At 34.3% G+C, this 14723-nt stretch overlaps 2 protein-coding genes across 3 annotated transcripts in view; one reads left to right on the forward strand and one right to left on the reverse strand.

Moving 5' to 3' along the window:
• The window catches only part of LOC128211363 (uncharacterized), a 102915-nt gene that overhangs the window by 38566 nt on the left and 49626 nt on the right, over window positions 1-14723 (forward strand). The window lies entirely within an intron of this gene.
• LOC128211365 (uncharacterized) lies at window positions 1320-8150 on the reverse strand. Its single transcript, XM_052916084.1, has 5 exons — window positions 8136-8150; window positions 7418-7550; window positions 6964-7147; window positions 6552-6755; window positions 1320-3880 (listed from the first exon to the last, which is right to left on the reverse strand). Exons 2-5 carry the CDS (start codon window positions 7526-7528, stop codon window positions 1932-1934), a joined length of 2448 nt encoding a protein of 815 aa, XP_052772044.1. The 5' UTR covers window positions 7529-7550; window positions 8136-8150; the 3' UTR covers window positions 1320-1931.

The raw sequence follows: 14723 nt of genomic DNA on the forward strand, positions 1-14723 counted from the left end.
ATGGGTGCAGGCATTGTCAAGTTATCACTCGGACGACCTTTTACCATTTTAGGTCACTGTGACCTTGACTTTTGGCCTGATGACCCCCCAAAACAATAGGGGTCATCTACTGGTCAGGCCCAACCTCCATGTCAAGTTTGAGGGCCATTGGTGCAGGCATTGTTGAGTTATCACTCGGACAAGCTTTAAAATTATTTTACCATTAAAGGTCACTGTGACCTTGACCTTTGACCCGATGACCCCCAAAATCAATAGGGGTCATCTACTGGTCAGGCCCAACCTTCATGTGAAGTTTGATGACCATACGTCCAGGAATTGTTGAGTTATCACTCGGACAAGCTTTGGTCTACCGACGGACCGACCGACCGACATACCGACATGCCTGTGCAAAGCAATATACCCCTCTTCTTCGAAGGGGGGCATAATTAATGGTTACAAACTATACCGTTATTAAAATGACCGTTCAGAAAGACTAGTCAAATGATTCATATCTATATTCAGCTGTCTTCACAGTGAAGTTATTAAAAATAAGTTATAAATTTAATATACTAAGTATTAGGTCCATATCTGCCTTAATATGGCTGTTTTCGGTTCAATAAACCACACGATGACTAGAAATGGATTTTACGATGGAATTGGCAGGAACTGCTAACTATATTAAGCTAATATTTGACATGAAGCATCAACTATTGGAATTATAATTCAAGATTTTTTCATCTGTGTTTCTGCTGTCAGTTGTTTCATTGTCTTTATTTGAACTTACAGAGAAGTAACTTTTAACTGTGAAACCAGAAGCCACATGATGTTACCATACAACTAGGGTACATATTAGCCATGCCCCGATCGTAAACACATAAATAGTCTTCGAAACTCCTTTTTTTCAACAACCAGATTAAGGTGCTGATCTTAGATATATTAGTGAAACATAGTGCATTAAAAGTTAGCAAGTCTTTTGCAAATGGTCAAGCCTTAGACATGTGACAGCGCGGCGTTACAGAGCAGTTTAAACACTCAATTGATCAATTTAAAATGTATGTGGTAGGGGATAATTGTTTGTTTTTCTCAGTAAGATATCGATTATATTTCATCGAGTGAGCACCAAAATTAATATTTTTACTTAACTTATATGTATTGGTTTCTATAGTTTTACATATTAACTTTATTTATTCCCTATGAAGTTATAACTATTATCAATGCCCATGTTTGTCTCAGAAAAGGTACCTAGAATATGTATGCTCTTTTCATTAGCATTCTCGAAAACAGCATTCCCTCTCGGATAATTATCTTTAAATGGTGGGAATAAATTACATTTATCATGACTTTGTTATTAGAGGGAAGATGAGACTAATGCACGTCCATGTATCTACAGAACAGTGACACATTCTTTCCATTTAATCATACACAGAATGTGATAATAACTATTAACAGCATGCATAGTATAAATATAATCATGAACTAGTTGTAAGTAAACAATAATTTATGAATATATCATGAATTACCAATAAATGCATTTGCTTATCATTCAAATTTACAAATATTGTCATGAAGATCATACCCAAAAAAAACCTATCCTTCATAAAATAAATAAAGGAATCGCATTTCAGACAGTGGATACTACATTGTCTATTAACTTCCGCCATCCATTAACATGTAAGTTGTCTTTTTGCATAGCTTATCTTTTTACCAATCAATGTACCTATCACATACTGCTGATTTAACAATATCTATGCACGACAAAATTGGAAAATACTGTCATCCCATTGGACAAAATATAATTTTGAGCACTAAATATGAATATCAATCAGCTCTCTCTATCTTAAACTATAAAGAGTATTATTATTATTGCGTGTTGATAATTTGACGCCAACTTGACAATAATAAGTAAAAAATGTGAGGCACACTATCAAGAAAAAGCGGTGTTAATCTTATTTCTACAACATTTTTTGGCGCATGTATGCTATCCATGACACAGCACCACTAGCATAACTTTTAAAAGATTGACGCTGTGTTTCTGTTGACTTCCCCTCTTCTTCTAAGCACAAATTGTCACAAGTGCGATTGTTCATATGACGTTCATGTTCTATGTGAACAGTCACTTCTCGCGGTTGCTCAGAATTTTGAGACCAAACACTGTCTGGTGTGTCTGTACGTTGGTTTTCTAGCATTGTTGAACTACTGGTACTTTGTTCCTCGCTACTGATGGTAAATACTGAATCATGACCTTTGTACTCAGCTGAGTCCAGATCTTCACTTTCGCGAAAACCAGGCAAATCTTTATTCTTTCCCTTTTCACGTATACTGTCTAGTTCCGTATCGCTCTGAACATGTTTAGGGACGTGAATATATTTGTCCTCTAATGAATGATCTATGTAATGTTCACAGCTATATTTTATTCGAGTCTCTGTTTTTGTGTTGGTGTTTTCTTTGGCATTATTGTTACTCGGCACCGCTTCGTTAACTTCATTTTTTCTGAATGTTTCACTGTTTAATTTCTGGACATCTTCCTTTTTGACGGACGATAAAGAACCTGGCCCAATTCCAGTTGTAGATGTTGATGGAAATATTTCAGAATGCATATGTTCAATGTTATTGTCGTTTGTTATCTTTTCACCAAATACCCGATTTCGTAACTTATTTCTTTTCAGTCGAAGTTCGTCTGAAGGTGACTTTGGGTGACTCCCCCTTGTCTGAACAATCGGGATATTTTCCATAGCGGCAGAATTTTCATTTTCGTACAAACGCTTAGATTCACACGACTCTTCTTTTTGGTTCGAAGGTGTTTCACATGATAAATTGGGTGCAGCTAAACTTGTTCCGCTATCAAAAGAGGCTGTCAGAGATTGTCTCATTTCAGTGCTGTTGTTGTCTTTCAACATTAACATTCTCTGTTGTTCATTATCTCTATTGGCTGTTTCCTCGATTTGTTGATTAACTTTATCAATACTATCAAACGGGGCCATTTTTGGATTGAATCTATATTCACTTGGTTTGAGCTCTTTGTCATTCTGCTCAGTGACACCTGGTTTTAACTTCGTTTCTTCCGTACCTTTCACGCCATCATTTGTTTCATTATTGATTTCCTTAATATTATTATCAGAATCGGAGTCTTCGGCAACAATATTATTACATATAGTACTGTCAATATTCAGATCATTTTCAGCTTCATGGTTAGAGTCATGAATTGAAGTCTTTTTAGTCGTAGATCTCCCCGATGCAGTTTCTGAACGGTCAGAATTTGTCAATTTAGGTCTTTGAGACATCGACCAAGTCGGTTTGGGTAAGATGTTTGTTGATTGACCGTTAGATACCGAATTTGATTGCTGAAACTGCTCATATAACGACAGCTTCGGTCCTCCATCAAAGCCCGGCGATCCAATGTTTGGTTCTGTTGTCCTACCTGCTGAATAAAGGGACTTTGCATTTACATTTTCCGCAGTTTCCATGTCATTAGTTGGTACCGCTTCGTATGTAGATGGCAGTTTTTGTTCCCCAACATACATTTTCCTTTCAACATCATTCCGATTAAGAACTTCATTTCTTGCATATTCATGCCCTGGTCGCGTGGTTTCTTCCCTTCTATAAATTGTTCTACCTTCATTACTGTGATTTGTGACTTGTACAGTACTGCCAGTTGGAGCAGTATTTTGGCCATTATCATTACCAGCTTGCTGTTCAACAATATGAAAGGGGGACTGTACGCCAGTCTTTTGTTCTATTTCAGACACAATGTCCAATCTTTGTATTGCCTGAAGTGCCTGGTATATGGTACGGAGCTTAAACTCGGGAGCCTGGGAATGCTTTAACTTAAGGATATCCAAAGTAATGCTGCTTCCAGGATCTGCTTTAGATTTAAGTTCCTCATATTCTTCATTAGTGAGATCTGAAATAAAAACAAAAACATTCGAAATGAATATTTCTAAATATATACTTTTTTCATTTCGTAGCAAAACAGATAGATTAAACGAAGCATTTATACGCAAGAGATTATTGCCTGTATATTCATTTAGTGTTAAGTATGAACTAAAACGAAAGCAGACTGTTACTAAAAGCCAAGTTTGCCTGATCTTAAGTGGATTCTGTTGTAAATACACTTAAATGTAAGTAATGTTTTCCAGCAAATGCCGCTAAGCAAAGTTTGCCAGTCTCATATTGTCTGTCTCATGTTGTCAGTCTCATGTTGTCAATCTCATGTTGCATATCTCATGTTGTCTGTCTCATGTCGACTGAATCATTTTGTCTGTCTCATGTTGCATATCTCATGTTGACTGTCTCATGTCGACTGTATCATATTTGTATGTCTCATGTTGTCTGTCTCATGTTGTCAGTCTCATGTTGTCAGTCTAATGTTGCATGGCTCATGTTGCATATCTCATGGTGCATGTCTCATGTTGTCTGCCTCTTGTTGCATGTCCCATGTCTCATGTTGTCTGCCTCATGTTGCGTGTCACATGTTTTCTGTCTTATGTTGGATGTCTCATGTTGCCTGTCTCATATTGCCCGTATCGTGTTGTATGTTTCATGTTGTCGGTCTCATATGCCATGTCTTATGTTGTATGGCTCATGGTGCCTGTTTCATGTTGTCTGTATCGTGTTGTATGTCTCACGTTACATGTCTCATGTTGTTTGTGTCATATTCCATGTTTCATGTGTCCTGTCTCATGTTTGATGTCTTAAATTCCATGTCTCATGTGTTCTGTCTCATGTTTTATGTCTCAAATTCCATGTCTCATGTTGTTTGTGTCATATTCCATGTCTCATGTGTTCTGTCTGATGTTTTATGTCTTAAATTCCATGTCTCATGTGTTCTGTCTCATGTTTTATGTCTCAAATTCCATGTCTCATGTTGCATGTCGCATGTTGTCTGTCTCATGTTTCATGTCTCATATTGTCTGTCTCACGTTGTCTGTCTCGTGTATGTCTCATCTTGTCTGTCTCCTAACGTCTATCTTATGTTGTCTGTCTCGTGTTGTTCTTCTCGTGATTGGCTGTCTCATGTTTAATGTTGTCTGTATCATGTTCTCTGCCTCATGTTGCATGTCCCATGTTGTCTGGCTCATGTTGCATGCCTCATGTTGTTTGTAGCATGTTGTATGTCTCATGTTGCATGTCTCATATTGCCTGTCTCATATTGTCTGTATCGTGTTGTATGTCTCATGTTGCATGTCTCATGTTGTTTGTGTCATATTCCATGTCTCATGTCTCAAATTCCATGTCTCATGTTGCATGCCGCATGTTGTCTGTCTCATGTTTCATGTCGCATATTGTCTGTCTCACGTTGTCTGTCTCGTGTATGTCTCATCTTGTCTGTCTCCTATTGTCTATCTTATGTTGTCTGTCTCGTGTTGCCGTCTCGTGATTGGCTGTCTCATGTTTAATGTTGTCTGTATCATGTTCTCTGCCTCATGTTTCATGTCCCATGTTGTCTGGCTCATGTTGTCTGTTTCATGTCTCTTGTTGTCTGTCTCACGTTGTCTGTCTCATGTTGTCTGTCTCGTGTTAAAAGCATCATGTTGTCTTATAATTCACGTTGTCTGTCTCATGTTGTCTGTCTCACGATGCATGTCCCTTGTTGTCAGTCTCATGTTTCATGGTGCATGTCTTATGTTGTGTGTTCCATGTTTTATGTCTCATATTGTCTGTCTCACGTTGTCTGTCTCGTGTATGTCTCATCTTGTCTGTCTCCTATTGTCTATCTTATGTTGTCTGTCTCGTGTTGCCGTCTCGTGATTGGCTGTCTCATGTTTAATGTTGTCTGTATCATGTTCTCTGCCTCATGTTTCATGTCCCATGTTGTCTGGCTCATGTTGTCTGTTTCATGTCTCTTGTTGTCTGTCTCACGTTGTCTGTCTCATGTTGTCTGTCTCGTGTTAAAAGCATCATGTTGTCTTATAATTCACGTTGTCTGTCTCATGTTGTCTGTCTCACGATGCATGTCCCTTGTTGTCAGTCTCATGTTTCATGGTGCATGTCTTATGTTGTGTGTCCCATGTTTTATGTCTCATATTGTCTGTCTCATGTTGTCTGTCTGTCTCATGTTGTCTGTCTCATGTTGCATGCCTCATGGTCTATTTCTGTCTCATTTTGCTTGTCTTATGTTGTCTGTCTCAAATTGCTTGTCTGTCTCACGTTTTCTGTCTCATCTTGTGTCTCATGTTTTGTCTGTCTCATGTTGTGTTCCACTTTGTCTGTCTCATGTTGCATGTCTCATGATGTCTGTCTCACGTTGTCTGTCTCATGGTATCTGTCTCAAATTGCTTGTCTCATGTTGTCGGTCTCATGTCGTCTGTCTCATGTTCTCTGCCTCAAATTGCTTGTCTCTTGTTGTCTGTCTTATGTTGCATGTCTCATGTTCCATGTATCATGTTGTTCTCACGTTTAGTTTTTGCTTCTGCTGAATTGTTTAGTCACACTAAACAACATAATACTTGCTCGAAGACTTCGAAGGGCGACACTTTCTGGCGTAGTCTGGCTAAAATTAAAGTCAACGTAAATTCATTTGCAAAAGTGCTGGAAGTTTTGCAAGACGATGTATGAAATAACACATCACTTACCGAAGTGTTCAGCAAGATCTTCGACCGTGTGTGTGTTTCTGTCCATCTTCTTTAACGAGTTAGTGACCCGTACCGGTAGTTGATTCCACAATGTTTCCAGGGTGATGGAGGGCCGGGTATTGGGGGTCGGGCCTTTGTCGCCGGTGGCACTAGCTGGCATAACAGCAGGAGGACTAGTTGCAGACTTAGATGAAGTGGCTTCATCTGTAGAAACACAACGTCATATTATAAAGCACTTACAACCTTCTTTTGCATTGACTTTCTTTAAATAAATATAAAATGGTGTTTCAAAAGAATGGAAATTAATGGATTCTGGTAACATTGAAATCATATAAAGGCCGACTACTCATAACATGTACATCAAATTTAAAAATAATCAAGATTCTATAACAATATAATAGGATGTTAATACCAGCACTTTGAATGTCATGATCTGGGTCTAATTTATCTGCCAGATCGCCATGATTATTGTTCCTCAATGCCAGCACGACCTCTCGAAATCCACGTGGGCACCGAATCAAAACACTGTGTAGAATCTGAGCGGCTGTAGACATAGAACCATGAACAGCGGCTATCTGCGTGTTACGTATCTTTTGCTGCAAGGAAAAAAGATAAAATGGTTCAAAGCTACTTAAGAAATTGCATATCAAAGAAAATGACTTACTTTCCTATATAAACAAATCTGCATACTTGTCATTTACAACTTATTTTAATATTTAAATGTTTTTAAGCCCATCATGCATTACCATTGTTGAAGTCCTGCTCGTTCCAACGACAACTTTGTTGTAGGCTGTTGGAATGTCTTCCTTTTTCTTGAAATCATAATCCGTTAATTAGTAATAAACAGAAAACAATATAACACTCACCCTATCAGGTTCGGATAAACAAAGTAAGTCAATGGTGAGTGTCATTGGATCAACCATTCGGCAAAAATCGGGTCGAATCATTTCAAATGCTTCTTTTTCCCGTCTGTTCATTTTGTATGGTCCCTCTTCCAACCTAGATGATAAAAATAAAAAACAACAACAACAATGTAGAACATTAAAATTATCTTGACATTTTAGCAAACATATTGGTTCCAAAAAGTGTATGTCGATTTATCATTCTGAAACAATTTAAATTATCCATATCGTGTACTTACTATGGGTGCAGAAGTTATTGCTTTTAATACTTACGATTACCAAACAAATAATCTTATTGCGTATTTTTGTAAACGTTTGATTTAATATTTCAGCTAGAACATAGTTTCAATGATAAAGTTAACTGTTAACACTTGAGTGCTTCATGGATTTTGCTGGCGTGACATAAATCCTTTATTATCAATCAATAATATGTCTGATGACCTATTTTTTAGAAATCGTATGTATACATTGCAAACTAAATTGACACAAATCTTTTAAAGGTACATATCAGGTATCTTATCTCAAATATCTTTAAACATTCGACAAATCAATACTCTATAATAAAATTGTATACATAATTATTTCTGATTTTTTGGATGAATTTAGCCACGGTGAAATAACTTGATCCTATAACTATATTTACTTCTTCTTTAATAATTATTAGAATACATATGTTAAATACCTTCCCCGAAGTCTAAACCAGTATCACTTCTATACGGATTTGTTTTAATGCATTTAAAGTCATTCATGTCCCTCACATACACATAGCTTATTTATCAATGAATAATACGTGTGACATATTTTTCAGATATCGTAGATATACATTGAAAACTAAATTGAGACATTTTAAAGGTGCTTAGCTTATCTTAACTGTCTTTAAACAATCGACAAATCAATACTCTATGGCAAAATTGTATACATACTTTTTCTGATTATTTTTGGACGATTTTAGCCGCGGTGACAAAACTTGATCATGATATTATATTAACTTCTTACTTAATAATTATAAATATACATACGTAAAATACCTTTTCCGAAGTCTAAACCAGTATCACTTCTGTACGGAATTGTTTTAATGCAATCAGGTGGATCCCGAGGTAATAATCAACTGGTAAACACCCAAGTCCAGACCGGTTTAAAACAGAAATTAAAATAACCAGTGAAATCGAAAGTAGAAACGGATATATAAATAAAATTTTGACTGGTAGTAATTCTTAAAATAATAAGCCCCTCAGATAGTTTGTTGAAGCTGTGATATTCATTAAAAAAGTATTAACACCGTTTCAGCTAGCCAATACTGCCTCATAAAAAATATTGATAAAGTTTTACGATACGTTTTTATAGCTCGAAGGTTATTCGACAGCACTTATTTATTTTTTAATGATTTATTCTATTTTCATTGTGGTTTTCCTACTGGTCTGTGCAATGATACTTTCGTTAGACTCAAGAAGACAACGTTTTAAACCGCGTTTATGAGGCTGTCTTTGAATGACTTTTATCGTACCTTTTCATAGCAAGCACTAGTACTGTAGCTTTATCAAATGACTGATTCTTTCGTTTGCATGTGGCTTTTGTATCCCGTCGTTGAGGTGTTGAAATTAATATATCAGATAATATGACTGTTTAACTTTAAATTATACTTCATTGTTTTAAAGTTGATGCTGGCATTGATAAGATTTATATTTTTAATTTTGTTATATTGATAGTTGTTGGGACAGGTGTGTGGTTATGACAATACACACTCTCATTTAAGTCCCATGTAGACTCATCTTCCAGTGGATTCGTGTTTTACTGACTGTTCCAAGGAGGCAATCCCATCATTGATGGGTAAAGCTATTTTGATGCGCGTGTGGTCTGTGTGTATATGTTTATGTGGTGTTTATATGTTTGTGTCTCTAGTTCGTTTTGGTTCGGACCCTTGCCTTCTGCCTCTAAACAGGGTTTAGTTTTTCTAAGTTTCGTCCCTGTAGTTTTTATTATTATTAAAATGTGTTTTTGTATGGAAAATAAAAAAGTTGCTAGGATTTTTTTTGAATATTCGTTTTAATCTAGAACATATAGTTTTAGTTTTATTAACAAATACAACAGACAATATGTCCATGAGTATACATTTACAAATAGAGAATTATATGCATGTAAGTAATCAAATGGTCAAATAAATCACCAATGATCATATAAATAAATATTCATGTTTCATGTCATAATAGAGACACAATATAGCATTATGTACATGTATATGACAGCGAGAGATCATTGTGTACATGAAAAACACATATTATTCATAGTAATAATGGTATTGGTTTCTAACATTAAATGCCTTATGTATATACATAGCTAAATTTCTATTCACTTTAACATTGTCCGATTGCATTAACTCAACAAACTTTGGTACATTTGGTCTAGTCCAATAATATTTACTAATATAAGTTTTTCTTAAATCACTATACAATGAGCATTCTAAAATAAAATGAAATTCATCTTCTAATACATAACAACACAAACATTTTCTATCAATATATGGTATTGGGTCAGGTTTGTGCCATCTGCCTGACTCTATTGACAGTCTATGTGAAGAAACTCTCAATCTACACATGTCTTTTCTAAATTTGTACATATTAACATTTGTCAGATAAGGTTGTAACATAAAATTACTAAACATTGTATACGATCTTGCACGAGATGAGTTATTTAATTCTGACATCCAATTCTGAATAAACATATCATTTAGTCTTGTTTTTAACAATGATATAAACATATTTTCATCACCAACTCCTTGGTTTAACCATACATAATGAAAGCCTAGAGATTGCAATAAAGAACACACATCATTTGCCCAAGATTTACAATTAGGTCTTGTTTCAATATAACTACACATATGAGAATACATACCTTTAACATATTTATGAGCATCTAATTTTATAACTTTCAACCAATATCTTATAACATTAACAACTCTCCTAGTGTACAATGTAGTTCTACCAAGTTCGCCATATATAAAGTTATTCTGAGTTTGAATTTTAACACCTAATAATCTTTTGCAGAAATTTAAATGTACTCTTTCTAAAACAATAGAATCCTTTAATCCCCATACTTCTGATCCATAATTTAAAATTGGTAAGATTAATTTATCAAACAAATCTAACTTATTACTAATAGACATATATGGAAATTTAGCTAAATATGAGTTTAACTTGAAAATAGCCTTGGATGCCTGTCCTGCTAAAGTATCAAAGGTGGTGGTGAAGGAACCACCACAGGTAAAAATAATACCTAAATATGTAAAATGTTTAACTATTTCTAAATTGACCCCCTTATAAGAAAAAACAATATTTTTCCTTAACCTGCCTCCCTTTTTAAAAATCATAACTTTAGTCTTGGTAGAATTAACACTTAATTTCCATCTATCACAATACTGCTCTAGTAACAACAAACCCTTTTTTAACTGGTCTTCAGAGTCAGCCATAATAACAATATCATCTGCATATAATAACAGAAACAGTTTCAGCATACCTATATCAATACCATCAAAACCATTTAACATGTAATACTCTTCAATATCATTTAAATACATAGAAAATAAGAATGGAGATAAGCTTTCTCCTTGTCTAACACCAAGCATACATGTAAAGTCATCTTTACTAATAGTATTATGCATTTTAATTCTAGACTTAACAGTGGCATACATAGATTTAATAACATTAAACATATTTCCTCTAATTCCTAACTTCAAAAGTTTATACCAAATGACATCTCTCACTAAAAAATCAAAGGCCTTAGTAAAGTCTACAAAAACTGCATAAAGTCTCTTATTATTTTCTAACAAATAATTTATAACACCATGTAGTACAAAAATATTATCAACTGTGCCCATATTTTTTCTGAAACCAGCCTGTGCCTCAATATATACATGATATTTTTCAGCCCAACAATTTAATCTATTATTTATTACTTTAGTAAACAATTTACCAAATGTACTTAATAATGTAATACCTCTATAATTATTTGTATCATTCTTATCACCCTTCTTATGCAAAGGTACAATAAACCCTTCAGACCAAGCCTCTGGAAAATATCCACAACTCAACAACTTATTAAACAAAGTACATACAACAATAAAGAAATTATTACTATTAATACCATGTTTAAAAAACTCATTTAACAGATAGTCAGGCCCAGCAGCTTTACCATTATTTAACTGGTTACATGCCTTAACAATATCCTCATGTGAAAATGGGACATTCAATTCTTCAAACATAATATTCAATTCTTCATTCATATATCTATCATGAAAATACAAAATATCTTCATCAGGTTGATATAATGTTGAATCTGGGTCATTAATAGCCTTAAAATATTGTAGAAAATCTGCATTTGACAAATTACCACATTCTTCCTTAACAACTGACCCTTTTAACATTTTCCAATACATCTTAGCATTTGATAATCTAACACTTTCTAATTTCTTAGTCTGCATTTTATCATACATACATTTCTTTTTTCTCACAGTACTCTTATACAAGCTTCTGGATTCTACCATATTCTTTCTATTTACATCACATGGATAATTTCTATACATGTTTAAATTTTTATAATAACAGTGTTTTAAATTTTTACAACCATCATCAAAATATAAGCCATCATTTGCTCTACATACATGTGCAACATTATTATCACAATATTTTTTAAACAAAGGTGAACATATATCTTCTATAATATTACAGAATGATTTCAAATTGGAATCAATATCATCATTACTATGTGAATTTTCAATGTCATCACACAGTGTTTCAAGCATATGTGTAGTCTCTTCATTATTTAATGTGTTAACATAATCATTCTTTTTGTCATCACTCCACATGTATTTATATGGTATATTATCAACTGTATCATCAATTTTCACATCTTCATTACAAAGACTATTATTACCACAAATTTGTGAACATCCCAAGCTAAAACTAACAACACAATGATCAGACAGAATGTTTGGATCTAACACATTAAAACTCTTTACACAACAGAACATCTTTTTTGAGCATAAAACTAAGTCAATAGTACTGCATCCTGCTGCATTAACCAAAGTATATTTTCCTATATTGGCATCTAATCCAATCCTACCATTTAAAATTCTCAAACCTGACATTTTACAGAAATCTAACATCATATTCCCATATTCATTTACAGTTTTATCTAAATTGCTTCTATGCATATATTCATCTTGTACATAGTCATCTGGGAAAATATCTTCCAAACAAGTATGAATATACATATAATATGGCGATTTTTTTGCAAAATAAATCTTAACATAGCAAACATCCATGTCATGTCTTTTATGCAAGTTTACACATGCACGATAGCGTTTTTTTGTAGTAGAAAGTAAAAAAACCCCGAACAATTCAGTGAGATTTTAAATCGAAAGTTGTTTTGGTAATTTAAGCATTTATTTTGGAATTTTTGGTCACAAGTCGTCATATAAAACATAGTCATTCAAGGAGTTCAGGAAATTTGTTGGTCAGCGAGCTTTTGACGAATATGTAAATACATAATCATAGAAGTGCTACGAAAATAGCTATTTTGTCGTCGACTTTTTGCTATTACCGCAAATAATAATTCTTAAACTATACGTATCCGTTAAATAATGGGTTAAAAAAGAAGCAAGAATAACTTAGACGTTGTTATATTCACTACGGTGGGCGATAATTGGGGAACTGATTACCCTGTATGAAGTACGTTAACATCTCGAAGACATAACCCGATCTTTGTATCGCATCTTAGCACGAAGCTCGCAATCATATGTCAGCTTATCATCCAGAAGTCTTGTCTCTCAAAAGTACCTGACGGTCTACAGAGTAAGTCATTTAAGGACTGATTTTTACAGTATGCACGCTTGGTCGAAAGTTTTGCAAATCCATGAATCGTGCTAGCATGAACGCGCGGTAAATAAGAATCAATCCTAATATTAGCATTTACCCTTGTTCATAACTTTATCATTTTCGACTTAAAAGTTTTGTTTTATTATTTCGCGTTTAGCAAGAAAAATATCGAGATTTTTAATGCGTGTTTTACATACATATATGCATGCCCCAGTGAGTGGGCGAGTGAGTGCAAGACTCCGCCTACAGGTCACGTAAGGTCGACCGGTTCCCCGGTTCAAAGCAAATTTCATCGTACCGAAACTTAAGTTGGAATGTAAATTCATCTGCTATATGCCCAAAGCCGTCTTCAAATTCGAGCTTAATAAATTACTAAAGTAATGTTAATTAACCGCTTGGTCGATTTCTGTGGAACCTTGTTTCAGGTTTGATTAATCTCGCTAATTGTTTTCGGCTAGTTGAAGCGAAGCGTCTTTATCAAACGCTCGTTATGAATTGCAAATGGGAGGCAGAGTTATTAATACAAATTCGTTTATTTAATCGATCCTTTCATGGGCTATTCCCCGGACACCGTAAAAACCAACAGACCGAGCGACAACTAGCTCACACTTGTATACCCCCACCTCTCCATATAAACAACAACAAACAACAACAACCTTTTTTGTGGGATAATAATGATGATATAATTTAGGAAATATATATTGTACATGCAGATACAAAAAAATATAATGCTAAACTCATTATGATTATCATTTATCGGTACCTTATATCCAATATGAATACGGCGCGATTGTATTTGCTAATAATTTCTACATTTTTATGTTTATCATGCAGTAATGATATTGCAGTTCACTGTTTCAAACAATGGAACGTCTTCATTGTAAAGTAAATAATGGTTGTTGGTATTACTATATAACTAAATTTCACCGATGAGCGTGTTTTTTTTTAAAAAACTTGGCAAAATATACTGCAGTGCTGGCGCATTATGTTAAAAAACAAAGCAAAACAACCTCGAGCTACCAACGGAGGGACCAAATTATAAGCTGAAAAAGGTCATTACTATTTATCATGCCTTATTTGCTAATAAATTCTAAAAAAAATATAACGCTAAGTAAACAAACGTGTTAACATACACGTTGATTATCGGATATCGTATAAATACGGTTATAAAAATAACTACTTTAAAACGTCTGTTTGAAAGGCAATTAATAGTTACGTGATCAAAATATGAAAAATCAATTAAACTAGGTTAAATTTAATATCTTATCGATAACTTTAATAGATATTGGTCACTTTGTTTTGAAAGCACCTAAACATCATACTTTCAAATTACTTATTTCAATTATCATACACGTCATAATTATTAACTATTAACATCATGCTTAGTATAAAATACATTA

Source organism: Mya arenaria, chromosome 12 (assembly GCF_026914265.1).
Source record: "Mya arenaria isolate MELC-2E11 chromosome 12, ASM2691426v1".
NCBI lineage: Eukaryota > Metazoa > Mollusca > Bivalvia > Myida > Myidae > Mya > Mya arenaria.

What these genes read in the sequence shown, in the direction of transcription:
- LOC128211365 (XM_052916084.1), bottom strand. Translation starts at nt 7,528, where the DNA reads ATGAACAGACGGGAAAAAGAAGCATTTGAAATGATTCGACCCGATTTT. An exon ending in GTTTATCCGAACCTGATAGG is followed by an intron (nt 7,148 to 7,417) that starts GTGAGTGTTATA and finishes TTTTCCTTGCAG; the next exon opens with CAAAAGATACGTAACACGCA. An exon ending in TCATGACATTCAAAGTGCTG is followed by an intron (nt 6,756 to 6,963) that starts GTATTAACATCC and finishes GTGTTTCTACAG; the next exon opens with ATGAAGCCACTTCATCTAAG.